Consider the following 15,016-nt stretch of genomic DNA (forward strand, 5'->3'; position numbering starts at 1 on the left):
TTTTTAGTTAAAGCTAGACTAGGTTTTGCATTTTAAGTAAATTCTAGTGGATTAGAAATACAACTAGAAATAGGTTTCAACTTACTTTAATAGTCTAAATTGATTGAATATAAATTACCTTGTACAAGTTTACAGCCAAAGTTTTAAGGGAAGTCATATCTGATGAAATTACTTGCTATATGTCTGAAGCCACTTTTTTTCAAGTGGTAGACTGTGTTTGATAGTTCTGTCATTGCAGTTAGGATATCTATTTTATTTCAGATCTGTCATCCAGTTCTGTTCAAAGACTAGTTTGTTCTTAGCTGAAAAGTAGCTAGGAATTGAAAAGAAGAAGGGAAAATGCTTACTGCTTTTTTAAAGTGTGTAAGTAAAACCTAAGTATGCAAAAGTGAGACTTACTAGTTCTAAAACAAGAGATATGCAGTTTAGTTTGCCAGCCAGTAATAGCATTTCCTGTCTTTAATCAGATTTACGTGCAAAATGTGTTTTGATTAAATTTTTCTTTTAAATACGTAAAATTTAATACTGCTTTGCTTGATTAAAGCTCATTAAATTTATATATATTTTTATTTATATTTTTGATTGAATCCCAGTATTCATTGAAAACATTCATATATTATGTAAATAATTATTTTTAATAGGAAGTGTGTAACATTTTTAAAAATTAGAACTATAATAATACAAAAAACCTTCTCAAGTGAATGCATATAAGTTGTCTTTCTAGTGGGAAAAAGAATACTGTGTTCATTGATAGGACTGTTTGGGTTTTGTTGCCAATGCTACCTGCCCACACCTTAGAAGAATAACTAGAATGTACATATGCAAAGCAAGATCAAATTAGGATGAAAATCGTGCTTGAAAATAAGAAGAGTCTGTTCAAAGCATTTTGAAGCTGACTCACCCTTGCATGAAACGTCTCTTAAACATTTACTCAGTCAAAGCAAGGTGCAAGGGAAGCAGTTGGGATATACAGCTGGAAGCAGAGAGTGGATTTCCCTTTAAGTAGAAGAGGTGAGCTATTCACTCAGTTTGATCATTTCTAGAGATTTTACTCTCAGTGTCCTGAAATGAAAGGTCACAGTTCCTTTAATATGCAAAGGCCCCTCTCCTTTTATCTGCCTGTAGCCCACATGAGATGTTGACTGGCTCTGCCTAGCTGTCTAGCTGTCCACTAGCTCTACAGTCTGAACACACTTTAAAACCCAGGCAATAAAGCAATGCATACATGACACTTTCATAATCTTTTGGTTACAGGGTTAACTGTGGGAGCTGCCTGCAGCCTCTCTCTAGTGAAAGACATCCTGACAAATGCAATCACGGAGTTCCCTGAAGAGAAGACAAGGGTTTTCCGTGCTGTCTTGCAGCAATTAAGAACTCTAGGCGGAGAACAGATAAGAAATGTTGCTGTATGTTGTGAATTACTTGCAATTACAGTTTGAAAAAATTGTAACAAATGTGAAATTGGTCCTGACCACATGTAAAACTTGCATTTTTAATTTTGATTTTGCCATGAATTTTCTATCAATACCTCTTTCTAGATCTTTCAGTATGTATAAATGTACATACAGTCTGCATGTCATTGTCACAACATAAAAATATGAAGGTTATAGAGAAAGGTAACATAAATTTCTTTCTTTTTTCAAGTCATTTGGTGGAAATATCATATGTAGAAAATCAACCTCAGACTTGAATCCTGTTCTGGCAGCCAGCAACTGCATGCTCCATCTGGCTTCAAGAGGTAGGAGGAGATACCCTGTCTCTGTAGTAGTGCCAGAGGCGCAAGAACCTATTGTGTGGGGGAAGAGGAAATAAGAATCAGTGAGAGTTTATTAAAGAACCATTTTCCTACTCTTACACAAGATCACATCTGTAAGACAAGCAATTTGCAAAGAACATGTCAAATATTCTCATGCAAGGGTGAGCATTCAGACCAGCCAGATTGCATGTACTTCTGTGGGAACCACATTACTATAAGCACTCATAAAACCTCACAATCTGAATAGCTGTGTACCATCTCTTCACATCCCTGTTAGGTTTTTTTTTTTATGTAATTGATGTTTTGCCCTTGTTTGAAATCAGTCTCTGACCGCAAGAACTCTGGCTTCTCATTCCTCAGAAGTACTCACTTTTGATAGAGGAGCCTAAATCTAGCCTCTTTTCCCATGCCTATTTCTTCAGTTTCCTTTCATCACTGTGTATATATTCCCCTCTACCTGCTTCTTTCCTTGTGCACTTCCTTTGGAAGGCTGATGAAATTATTGGTGAATGTGTGCTATCTGGTTGTTTAGAATTGTGAACTCTCCATTCTAGGTGGCTTGTATCCTTTTTGCCCTTGATCCAGACAGAGTGCACCTTGCTGTTTAAGACCATGCAATACTCCGCTCAATATCCTGAAATGCATGTTCTTTAAGGATTGTTTCTGAGGCAGGATTTCTTGGAACAGATAAACAAAAGCTTTCACATTTTTCTGTTTCACAGAAATCACGTTGTGTGATTTCCATGACTTCTTCCGGCATGGTTTGGCATTGAGAGAGAAAATACATGTGAGATTGTTGTTCTGATAAATTAAAGTGCAAACATTTGCATATTCTTATTCAGCAGTTCTAATGATGTGCCTATTTATTTGAGTGATAGTTAGAATCTCTTTGTTAACGTGGCAGAACTTGGCTGCTGGGAGAGGGTTTTAGGCATTTTCACAAGTGTTTAACATTGTTCTCTACCAAATGGTGGTGAGTGAAACACAGGAAAAGTGGATTGCTCAAGAAAAGGAGATTGCAGAAACACTATCAGTCGGTAGTATTTATCTTAGATCACAGTGTAAGAGAAAATGCACCTTCCTAGATCCTGGCAGGCTCACAGGTGGGGATTGGACAATAATCTTTATGTATGTAAGCCAAGTTATTCTGGATGGAGTTGCAATGGCAGAAATCCAGTGCTGCTATTCTTAGCAGTGTTCTTTTTCAGATTCATGCTTCAGCAAAATAAAATTCCTTTACTAAAGTTTTGTTATCACACTAGTTATATATAAGGAATGCAATTCCAATGCTAAATGATATTCTGGGATGAACAGATTATAGTCTCAACATCAAACATGAGAAACATGAAAAAAATAATGCGGTAAAGCAGCCAGTTGTGAAGTATCATGTTCATTGAGTCTGAGGAAAATATTTCAACAGAGGAACTGTTTACAGGAGGCACAGAAGATTATCTGGTTATAAAGTCTGGGATAGGTCAGGGCTACTACAAGATAAATAGTGTTTAGTAAACATGTTATTTACTAATTCCCTTTATTTAAAATTGCATTGGACCCCATAGGTAGCATGTGAAAAGTACAGAAGACAAGTGAATAAACCACTTGTACTTCATCAGTCAAACACACATGGTCAAGTTCCACACTCTTGAGTCACCGTTGATTTCCATCTGTACAACTTTCATGCCTCTGTGATCTTGCAGAACAAAATGCCACTTGACAGTTGTGTTACTGGCACAGTTACAGTCCTACAAACAAAATCCCTTGAACCAGTGGAGGTTGTTTAATTAAAACAATTGATTATATATTTTAAAATATTGCATTTCTGGAAGATCTGCTAGCTTAACTGTGTAGTGATATTGGCAAACCTGATATAGCATAAATGAAGTTTTAAGTGTTCAAAGGACTCTCAGAGATTTCAGTTCCTTGCAGAATTTTGTCATCTTCCCTTCTGAAAAATTTAATTTTCAAAATATAAAACACAGAAGAATAAATATGGTCACTTTTAGAATAAAATATCAAAAAGAGCAAGGAAAAAGCAATAACATTTATTACTTTCTGGACTCCTGGAAATGTTCAGAATCTCAAGGGAAAAACAAACAAAAAATAAGTGAACCCAAAACCTAAACAACAAAAAACCCCAATCCCCTAATAATTTTTTTACTTTGCAGCAGTTCTTTGCCACTCCATTTTCTTCCTCATTTTCTGTGTTTAGAATGAATGGTAGTGATGACAGCAGGTGGAGAGATTTGGAATAGATTGACAGGAGTGAGGGTGGGGTCATCACAGCAGTATCAGAAGGGAGGATTACCGAATAGGGGCTGACCTCTGGGTACTTTTTTAGGAATCTGGTATTACGATGTTATGGAAGATGGATCAACCATTTGTATTTATAGAACATATCACTGATAATTTTTTATGTAAGCTCTGTAGTGGTTATTTACTCAGGAAGGCAGCAGGTATTTCTTGACAATTAAAATACTTGATATGTGTTAATTGCGCAATTGTACGGAATTTTCTGGATTTGGGATTTTTTTTTTTTTTAGGACAAAAGCGACAGATTCCTGTGAGTGATATTTTTGCAGATGGAGTTGGTAACAATACTATTACACCAGAAGAGATCTTAGTCTCTATCCATATTCCCCATTCTAGGAAGGTAAGTTATTAGTTTGTTTAGATTTGCTTTATGCAGAGTTAAAGATTATGAAATAAAGAGCAGGAGGGGGCATAATCCCTCTGTTTAAACTGGCATTATTACTGCTCACTTTCTTAATTCCTTATATTTATTCATTTCAGTGCCATACTATCTCCCAATTTCAGCCAAAAACCACAACTCAGCAGGTAGCTGGAAATGCTATATAAAGAATAATATTCAGACAAAAGTTTGCCTTAAAATTATGAGGTCAATAGCAATTGTCTAGATCCCTGTGGAAAGGGGTCTTGGACAAGCTGGCATTGTGCTCACCAAAGCAGGCTGCTCACCTGTGATATGGCTGGCATCAAGTAGGTAAAGCATTATCTTCTTTTGAAGATTGTTGTTCAAATGGGATCAGATTGGATGTGTATGTGGTGGCTCCATAAATGTTGCTGGACTTAGTAATAGTCTTCAACTGATACTGGGTTTGCAAGAGTGGATACGGGAAAAGTGGATAAGAGAATTATGGGTCATGTTATCTGAATACTGATGTTTGGCAATACTTTGAAGTCGCTAAACTTATGGTCTTGTTATAACTGCACTCCACAAGATCCCTGTCTTCCAGCTTTCTACCATGAAAAGTCTAGGTCATCTGAACTGTGTAGGTGATGGAGGATTGGGTATGAGTTGCTAGAAAATCAAAGATGGTAAACCTACTGAAAGGTCAAGAGAAGAAAGTGCATGGTCTTGAATGCTCAGGAAGTTTCTTCATTTTTTATTCTCTTGCTTTGCATAGTGCAACAATGAGTTCTACTTTCAGATACTTATATGTCTGCACTTCTGTCTGATATTGCTCAGGGAGAGTATGTCTCTGCATTTCGACAAGCACCAAGACGGGAAAACGCTCTTCCAATAACTAATGCTGGGATGAGAGTTCTTTTTGAAGAAGGTACAGACATTATAAAGGATTTGAGCATTTTCTATGGAGGTGCTGTCTTGACAACAGTCTGTGCAAAACAAACCTGTTGGACACTTACTGGAAGGTAAAATTTCGCGGTCTTGTCTGTATCTCTGAATAAATGGACTTTGAAAGCTTGGGTTCATGTTCCTTGGGACATAAAAATACAGAAAGATTTCATTTACCTGACCGATGCCTGGTATGTTCAAGTGAATGATCAAGCCTTAAAGATGACTTTTCAGAATTGTTACATTTTGGACTTTGCATATGCAGTGAATTAAGCAGAGAGCTTAGAGAGATGATCTGTGAGATAGGTGGGTGCACATCAGTCAGTTGTGCACTTAAACCCAAGTATTGGCAAATTACGCTGTATGTCATACATCTGATAATGCACTCATATCAGTGTTCTTGAGTTCTTCAGCTTGTGTCTAAAAGATATAAAAGCTGAGAACTTTAGATGTGTCCAATAAAGTTAGAAGCACAAGTCAAGTCTTCACCTTTTCAATATTTCTTCATCTAAAAGGTCCCAATAATCTCTGGAATTAGTCCCTGATTTTCCCTCCCAGTTTGCAGCACTTTTCCAAGTTTTGGAGGAAAAAAATTGCATATAATTCAAGTTGCATAAAAACACCAAATGATGCCTCACTGGCCTGTTTTGCCATTTAATATGTAACTGTTTCATTAGTTGAAGTGCTCATTATTTTTTGATGCTTTACATGATTAAATTTAGTCTAACAGACTAATATTTTGATATCTAGGATTGTGTAACTATGGAGAATTAACAGTGTTGAGATACTTGAAGAAGACAGCCCTTTCAGGAAATGTAATAACTAATTAGATCCCTTGCAAGTATCTACATTTTGCATCTATATATTTACCTACTTTCTTCAAATACAGGATAGTATCTGCAATATGGTGAGAATCTGTAAGTCTGCTAAAGCAGCTTTAAAGCTGTGATAGGGTTTGTTTAATTACTTTTGTTTATTTTAAAAATGCTGGTATAGCACTTAATTCCATTTATGTACAGGAGCTCAGTTCTGTGAGCAACATTGATCTACAGTATTTTAAAAATTGCAGACATTATTAGAATCAGTATTTTGGCTTCATTGTGAGCAGGATTATGTCTGTGGTCCATGGTACACATGTATTACTGGAATTTGTATTTATTTTTTATTAGTCCTGGTCTGATTGTATCTGTTATTCTTCCTAACAGACACTGGAATGAGCAAATGTTGGATGAAGCATGCAGACTAGTTCTTAAAGAAATTGCCCTTCCAGACTCAGCCAGTGGTGAAAATATAGACTATAAGAAAACTTTGATGGTCAGTTTCTTCTACAGATTTTTCCTGGAAGTATCACAGTCATTGAAGACAATGGTAAATTAGTTCACAGAACCATAAAATCATAGAATATACTGATTTAGAACAGACCTGTGAGGAACATTGAGTCCTACTCCTGGCCCTGCACAGGACACTGCAGGAGTCCCACTGTGTGCCTGAGAGCATTGTCCAAATGCTTTTTGAGCTCAGGCTAGAGGCTGTGACACTATTCTCGGGAGCCTGTTCCTGTGCTCAGACACTCTCTGGGTGAAAAATCTCTTCCAGATATCCAACCTAAAGCTCTCCCCACTTGGCTTCAGGCCATTTCCTTGAGTCTTATCACTGGTCAGCAGAGTAGGAGGCCAGGCCCTCCACTTTCCCTCGTGAGGATGTTGAAGACCTCAGTGGGGTCTCCCCTGAGTCTCCTCCAGGATGAACAAACCAAACATTCCCCATGTCTGCTCTTGCGCAAGCAAAGAGAAGGGGTTTTCTTTCTAACTGTTAGTGCTTGCAGTTTGTACAGTGTGCTAAATCACTGTCTTTGGCATTCAGATCTATACAGTAACCTAAATGTTTAACTCCCAAGCAGATTGATGGAGAGATGCCCATTTAACTTTAAGGTGCTCCAACATCTTTACCTTGGACATTAGGTTTTAAGAGACATTTCAGCAATATTAATATAAAAATATATCAGTATCAAGCTCCCAGGCCCAAAGAAAGTATACATGAGATCTTACTCTATCGGTCTATAGTTCAAAACAGAAACAGATTAAATAGAAATAAAGACTTTGGAAAACAACTGTAGATGTTAAAACAACCCTCCTTCTTGTATGAGTTGTTGACTGGGAGACGAGGACACTAAAATTTCACTTCCCAAGACATTCTAGATGTAATTTACCTTGAGCTCTTTCCTCTAAATTGCCATTACCAGGTAATTGATTATTACCAGGACTGCTTTTGTGCCAGTTTTGATAAGACCTTGAAACAAAGTTCTGCTGTCTATCCCTATTTTATGTTGCTTACTTTAAAAAGTGTTTGTTGAATCTAATATATTTTTAAATATTATTCAGTGAAATCTAAAAACTCTACATTGTTTTCAAATTGTTATTTTAGAGCCTTTCTAGTTTGGACCTGGAAAGAATTCTCTGTATAAAGACTTTGTGTTTGATTTTGGTTGTTGGCTTTTTTAATTGGAATGTTCAAAATGTGTGTTTTAGTAGTAATTCACTTCCTTTTCAGGATCCTTGCCACTATCCTGGCATACCTATGGAATATCAGAGTGTCCTACAAGATTTCAAAACCAAAATGCCCCAGAGTATCCAAATATACCAGGCAAGTGATTTCATTCTGACATTGTTTTGTGCTTTATTAGACTTGGTAAAAAGTCATGGTTCAAGCATAACCCTTGGTGTGAAGCTCAGGTACAGATTTTCCAAAGCACTGGAAGCAAGAGGCTTTTAGGGGTTGATTTTAACTGTATCTCAGTTAGAGAATCCTTGTTTGTAAAAATAGATTCCTGGCATACTCACTTCTTATAGACAGGTCTTTAAAGATAAATATGCTAAGCAAGCTTTATTGTCAGACTGCTTAAAATCGGTATATTGCAGTGTGCAACCCAATTAGAAAAAAATTAGAAGAAAACCAAAAAGATTGAAAACCCCAGGTATAGTATATATATACTATAGTATAGGTATAGTATTGTTGTCTCAAGATCTCAGAGTGCTATTAGGTCTTACTGTAGATTTTGGAATCAAGACTGAGTGTGATGGTTGTCTGCTCAAATTAACACGAGCGTGTTGTCCTAACTCAACAGTAGAGAGCAGCAAAGAACACATTTCGTATTTTCTGAGCTCTCTCATATGAGTTCATAGTGGAAACACCCACAAGGATTTTTGATATTTTGGCACCCTCGATACACAAGTCAAAATATCCAGGTTTTGAAAACCTAAAGGAAAATTCAAATGAAATATATGTAAATATTTTTTCTTTTAACTTTTGGATATTCCCTAGAGTAACACTTTAGCTATAAATACTTTAAATTTGTTAAAGTTGTTAACTTCAGTTTCAGAGTTGTTATTATTATTATTAAATATATATCTATAAAAAGACTGCAGGCAATAAGAGGGGCAGGATCAAGGCAACTATTTCTTTGTGACTTTCCCCCAATTTATTCCCCATCTGTAGGAAAGTAACTAGACGACAGAAATTGAAACAATTTGTTACTCAGATCAATTAGCACTGAGCAATAGAAATTTAGAAACCCAGAAAATCTGAGTTTTTCCACTTTAAATTTCTATCTAGATTTTGTAACAATTTTTTGTCTGCACTCCTTCATTTGGACATTATTAAGCTTTTAAAATTAGGAGGAAAAAAAGAATGCATATCCTGAAATCTAATTACCTTGTCATTCTGTGGTGGAAAAGTTGAAGTGGTTTGGCTGAGACATCCATTTGAGGAACTTTAGGCAACAGCAGGAACTTTGTGCCAACAGCAGACAGTGTGCCAGAAAGTGCAGGAGGTAGAAAAGTGTAGCCAGAACACTTGTGTGCTGGAAGCTTTAGAAGTAAAAATATTTTAAGTTGTAAGCAATTAACTAACTCTAAATGTAGAAAAGGAAAAAGTTAGCATGAATATTGACCCAAAAATTGGAGAAGTGTTCTGGCAGTCGGCAACGATTAGTTTTGTGGCAGATTTAACTGGCAGCACTGAATTAAAAAAAAAAAAAACAAAAACCTTAGTAAAGTAAGATTAATAAGACACTAAATTCATACACAAGGTACAAGGAAATAATTGGGAAGAAAATATTTAAGCAATATTTTCTCACTGATTTACATTGATCAGTTGCAATCTTTCTGTGAGGAAGACAAATCCCAGAAATCATTGCAAATAGCTCACAATACAATACCAGACACTGATAATATTAAGAGCAGAATCTTCTGAGAATAATTCAGAAAATTATCAAAGGTCCATGACACCACTCAGAAAGGGAGGAAACTGTCCTTCTGAAAAAGTGCTGAGTTTGTCACTTTGGTGGAAATAATTAAGGAAAAAAATCCAAGTAAACAAACTGGTGCAGGGCTCTCGGAAGGGTCCTTAAGAGGAGAGGAGAAAGAAATCCCCAGGAGCAGCAGTCACATCCTGCAGCCACATCTCTTTCAATGTTGAACCAAAAGATGATAGTATGAGCAGTTGTTTGTTCATCTGATTTTCTGATTACTGTAAGAATAACAGGACAGTTCTTTTTTTCACTGTTTGGGGGTGGTGGGTGTGTGTTTTTGACTGTACAGGACATAGAGCCGAGTCAGTCTCCCCAGGACCCTATTGGACGGCCCATTATGCACCAGTCTGGGATAAAGCACACCACTGGTGAAGCAGTCTACATTGATGACCTTCCTTCTGTGGATGGGGAGCTTTTCCTGGCTGCTGTCACTAGTTCCAGAGCTCATGCTAAGATCATGTAAGTGTTCAAAGTGTACCTGAAGGAGGTGTTACCATGAATTGCTGTCTGAGATTTGTGGAGAGACTAATGAGTTACACATGTACAGAACAGCATGCCTGATACCTGCAGGCATATACATGCTGGAAGCAGTATTGTTGCACTAATAGAAGGGTTTGTTTGGATTTAAGTGTCTCACCCCATTTTACTGTACTTGTAAGGGTGAACTGGTTTGGATCCATAAGCCAGCCCAGAGCTAGCCTAGCTACCTCCAAAAATTGCTCAGCTGTGCAGTGCAAGCCAACATCGAAATTCAGTTTTACCAACACTGCTTCGAAACCTCAACTGTACAATGAAAGAAGAGAATTGTTCAAAATGTAGGAAATAGTGTTGCAACATTGTAGCAACAAGGTGGGAAAGCTCTTACGGAACTTACAGGAGAGGAAGGTGGAGAAGAGGATGTTATTTTGTAAGAAAACTGTTTTCACGTATGTATTTATGCTGCCAAGATACACCTATTCTAGCAGTTTGTTCAGCATTCAGGCGCCAAGACATATTCAAGTGATCTGCTCAGGTTTAGTTGTCATGACAGACAGGACTGGGGCTTCTAGCTACAGAGTCCTTGTCATATTTCCTGGCTTGTTCTTAGGTCAGTGCTAGTATGCTGGGTTTGGAAGCCCTGTTTTTGGTCCCCCCACAGACCTGGCATCACCCACATCTCTGTGAGTCAGTAGGATCTATTCAATCTCCTTTGTCTTCTGATCTGGGTGTCCAAAGAAGATGCCTGTACATGTCCTGGGATCTGATGACCTGCTAAACTAGGTGCTATCATTACATATAGACCTTCTGCTGTTCTTTCTGATCCTCCTACACCTAGACATTCCCATTCATTTTCTATTTATACTGGTCTTGTCATATCTTTTATAACTCTCTACATGAATCCTCCATCTGAAGATGCGTATTTGTATCTTTCAATATATGTGTAGGATGTGAGGTCTTAGAAAGTTGCAGTTGTAGCATCATAGTTGTGCAGTTATTTTTATTAAACCAATGCAGTTCAGGCAGTCTAATGGACCAATGATTTCCCTGTTGCATCTAAGGTATTTCCTAGAAATGAGGCAGGTTAGTAGAATCTTAAATTTTCTTTTACCTGCACTTCTCTGCGTGCCAGAGAAAAAAAGAAAAGATGTGTGTGACCCTCTGAGCAGATCTTGGTAGTACAAGAAATATTCCTCTGTATTGTGTTCCCTTCCTCTGTGAACAATTTGTAACATTATTGAATTACACTTCTCTCTTCCCATATCCCAATCAGATCTATAGATGCATCAGAGGCTCTAAAAGGAGCAGGTGTGTTTGATGTCATAACAGCTCATGATGTGCCAGCTGCAAATGAGTTTTACTTTTCTCATGATCCGGAGATTATATTTGCCAGAAACAAGGTATAACTACAATCTTTTTGAAACTGATTTTCTTAATTTTAACTGGTTTTTTTTCTCCAGCCTTTTAACCTCCCGCTCTCCATTTCTAAATACTGTATTTTCCTTGATTCTCTAATTACACTGATATTTTTATGATTTATTAGCTTCATGGATGATGTACAAATACAGAAGTCCTAAGTCAAAGAAAGCTTCTAGAAAGAAAACATGAATAATGGTTACATGAAAGAAGAATATAAGCAGCACATTTAGGAATTGTTTGAATTCACTGTTCTATTATGTGACGTGTGTTTTACAGGTGATTTGTGTGGGTCAGATTGTCTGTGCTGTGGTCGCAGATTCAGATGTTCATGCCAAACAAGCAGCTGCAAAAGTGAAGATTGAGTATGAAATGCTGGAACCAGTAATTTTAACAATTGAGGTACAAATAATTTCTTCTGCCTTTTTTTTTTTTTTTTTTGTTTTACCTATTAAGTTAATAGAAGCAGCGGTTCACACTCTTCAGTTACTTGTTAAATACAATTTTTAAGGCAACAAGGTGAATATGAATATCCAATTAACCAGTCTGAGTATTTCCCTATAAATAAATTTTTAACCTTTTGTCTAATTTTGACCACTTTTGATAGACAGGCAACAGTTTCAAAAGTAGGAAGGTTTCACAAGTTTCACAATAATAAACAGTAGAATGTAAAAAAAAACCCCAAAACAAACAAACAAAACAAAAAAAAAAACTCTTTTAATATTCCCAGTGAGGAAAAGGCAATGAGCATGCTGATTTCTAAGTTTTTGGTAGCTACCAGCTGGTCAGTCAGCATGTGTTTAGTGGCTAACAGCCACCTCCTGATTATCTCTAGCATTTTTATCTGTTGTCTAGCTTGCGAGCTAGGCTGGAAACACAGGAATTGTTGGGGGAATATAAAGGAAAGGCATTAGGGATGTACAGCATTTTAGAAATGCAATGTGGGAGTCACAGGGAGTATGGATTTACCCTGGGTTAAAGAGAGTAGAAGTAAGGAACAAAGGACACACTTGCAGAGAACTAGCATTAGTTTTAGTAATCACTTTACAGCTTGTTTTAATAATGTGTGTGTGGTCTAATGGAACAGTCTTTCTGATAGAAAAATAGAAGTCTCTTCTTAAAGACTGGCAAATTTCGTTAACATTTCATTAGAATTGAATCTCCAATGAAATCTTCTTAGAAATAAAGGAAATGCTACTTTATAAATGGCTTCCACCTTTACTTAGTCCTTGTGATTTCTTCCCCTCTTAAATAGCATTGCTCTTTGGATAACGTGGTTGCATTCTTATTCTGTGGTGTCTTAGTCCCTTCCTGGATATATGACAGGGAAGAGCAGGTTGAATAAACTGAATGTATTTCCTTCAGAACTGCTATCATCAGTTACACAAGGTGCATCAGGAAAGAATTGCTGGAATTGATAAACAAACTCAACAATGACAATAAAGTGATGAAATACAGTTCATTGACTTTGGTAGTTGGTGGTTCCAACCTCTGAAGACAATGGTGTCAGTCCTGAGACTAAAATGCTGCAACAAACTGTGAATCTTAAAGATACTTAAAACCCCCTATTTCTCTTTTTTTCTGTTGCAGGAAGCTATAAAGCACAACTCGTTCTTTGAGCCAAAAAGAAAATTAGAACAAGGAAATGTTGATGAAGCATTTGAAACTGTTGATAATATAATTGAAGGTAAATTGCGGAATACATTTGATTAGAAATTTTTGGTTGTCAGTATTTGGGTTTGGCTGTCTGCTCTTCAAGTCCCAGTTCTACCTTTTTCCAATATAGTTATTAGGCCTGAGAAAACCCTTGGGCATTTGGAACCTAGTGTATTGTGGTTCTACTACTACATTAAAGCTTTCTTGCATGATCTTTTCTTGAAAAAAGTTACAGAATAATTAGGTTGGAAGGGGGTCTTCTAATCCAACCTTCTGCTTAAAGCAGGTCTGGTTAGAGCAGGGTATTAAGGGCCATGTCCCGTCATATTTTTAATATCTACAAATATGGAGATTATGCTACATCTATAGACATCTGTTCCAGTGTTTCACTGCTTTCATGCTTGTTTTGATTTTTTTTCTTATACCTAGCTGGAATTTCTTGTGTTCATTGTCTCTTATCTTTCCATTGTGCATCTCTGAGAACAGTCTGGCTTGCTCTTGTTTATAGCCTTCCATTAGGTACCTGTAGACTGCAATGAGATCTCTTCTTAAACCTTTTCTTCTTATGGATGAATAAATCTCCTTCTCTCAACTTCTTCTTATACACCCTGTGGTTCACCCTCTGATAATCTTGGTGGCCCTCTTCTTGACCTGGTCCAGAATATACATGCTTTGTTTAATTTATCTATGCTTTATTTATTGTTGTCACCACTTGTGGGCAATAGTGTTCTACTCCTAATCCAGTTCTGATGATGCTACTGGAACAAGACCAATTTAATCTTACAAGGATTTTAATTTGTGTATTTAATTTTAGATATTGCTCTTTCATACAAGTATCAGAGGATTTGACAGTTATTGCCATATTTAAATAATGATGCGCTGTTAATTCTTCTCTGGTTCATTTCTTCTGTCCTTTTCCCTCAGTAACAATTGTGTTTTTCTCATTGGATCAGGGGAGATTTGCATTGGGGGACAGAAACATTTTTACATGGAAACTCAGAGTATACTTGCTGTCCCAAAAGGAGAGGATAAAGAAATGGATATGTATGTGTCAACACAGCATCCAGCAATTATTCAGGTAATGCAGAGCATGCTCAGAGAAAGTGTTTGGACTTGTGACAACTGAGCTTTTAAAGTTTGGTTTACAAATCTGTATGAACAGAAGCCATAGAAACATGAAATTGCCCATCTGGATTGTCCAGTAACAGCTGCTTTTTAGTACTGGTGTATTCTGATAAACACTGAGCACTACACTGTCAGGCTAAAGTCTCTTCTTTTGAACAAAGTACTTCATACCCCACTATTGTAGGTAGGAAAAGCTCCCTGTAGAGTACTGAGACTCCTCCATCTCAGTTAGCTTTCCATTGGAATGAGAAGCAATCAGTTCCCTGCAGAGTCAGAACCCACGGAGGCTGATCAAGTCTAACAGCTGTACATGAGAGTGCTACTCCATGCAACAGTCTCATAATCATAATCATAGATTGGTTTGGGTTTTAAGGAACCTTTAACGATTATTTAATTCAAAACCCCTGCCATGGACAGGGTTATCTTTCCCTGGATCAAATTTCTCAAAGTCCTGTCCAATGTGCCCTTGAATGCTCCTAGTGATGGGGTGTCCACAACTTCCCTGGGCGACCTGCTCCAGTGCCTCACCACCCTTGTAAAAAAATTCTTTCTCATGTCCAATCTAAACATGCTCTTTGTAAGTTTAAAACCATGGCCCCTTGTCCTGTCAATACAAGCTTTGCTAAAAGGTCTTGCTCTGTTTCTTGTAAACCCCCTTTATATTTTGAAAGGCCACAGTAAA

At 37.1% G+C, this 15,016-nt stretch overlaps 1 protein-coding gene across 1 annotated transcript in view; it reads left to right on the plus strand.

The window, feature by feature from the left end:
- AOX1 (aldehyde oxidase 1) overlaps nucleotides 1-15,016 on the plus strand; it is a 41,585-nt gene that overhangs the window by 9,155 nt on the left and 17,414 nt on the right. The window contains exons 11-21 of the mRNA XM_085066136.1: nucleotides 1,255-1,406; nucleotides 1,645-1,738; nucleotides 4,297-4,406; nucleotides 5,244-5,428; nucleotides 6,557-6,719; nucleotides 7,902-7,994; nucleotides 9,950-10,119; nucleotides 11,411-11,537; nucleotides 11,833-11,955; nucleotides 13,144-13,240; nucleotides 14,163-14,287. Of these exons, the coding sequence (XP_084922262.1) occupies nucleotides 1,255-1,406; nucleotides 1,645-1,738; nucleotides 4,297-4,406; nucleotides 5,244-5,428; nucleotides 6,557-6,719; nucleotides 7,902-7,994; nucleotides 9,950-10,119; nucleotides 11,411-11,537; nucleotides 11,833-11,955; nucleotides 13,144-13,240; nucleotides 14,163-14,287 (1,439 nt within the window). The remainder of the gene's footprint in view (nucleotides 1-1,254; nucleotides 1,407-1,644; nucleotides 1,739-4,296; nucleotides 4,407-5,243; nucleotides 5,429-6,556; nucleotides 6,720-7,901; nucleotides 7,995-9,949; nucleotides 10,120-11,410; nucleotides 11,538-11,832; nucleotides 11,956-13,143; nucleotides 13,241-14,162; nucleotides 14,288-15,016) is intronic.

The sequence above is a fragment of the Lichenostomus cassidix genome, chromosome 7, assembly GCF_008360975.1.
Source record: "Lichenostomus cassidix isolate B80296 chromosome 7, HeHo_3.0, whole genome shotgun sequence".
Classification (NCBI taxonomy): domain Eukaryota; kingdom Metazoa; phylum Chordata; class Aves; order Passeriformes; family Meliphagidae; genus Lichenostomus; species Lichenostomus cassidix.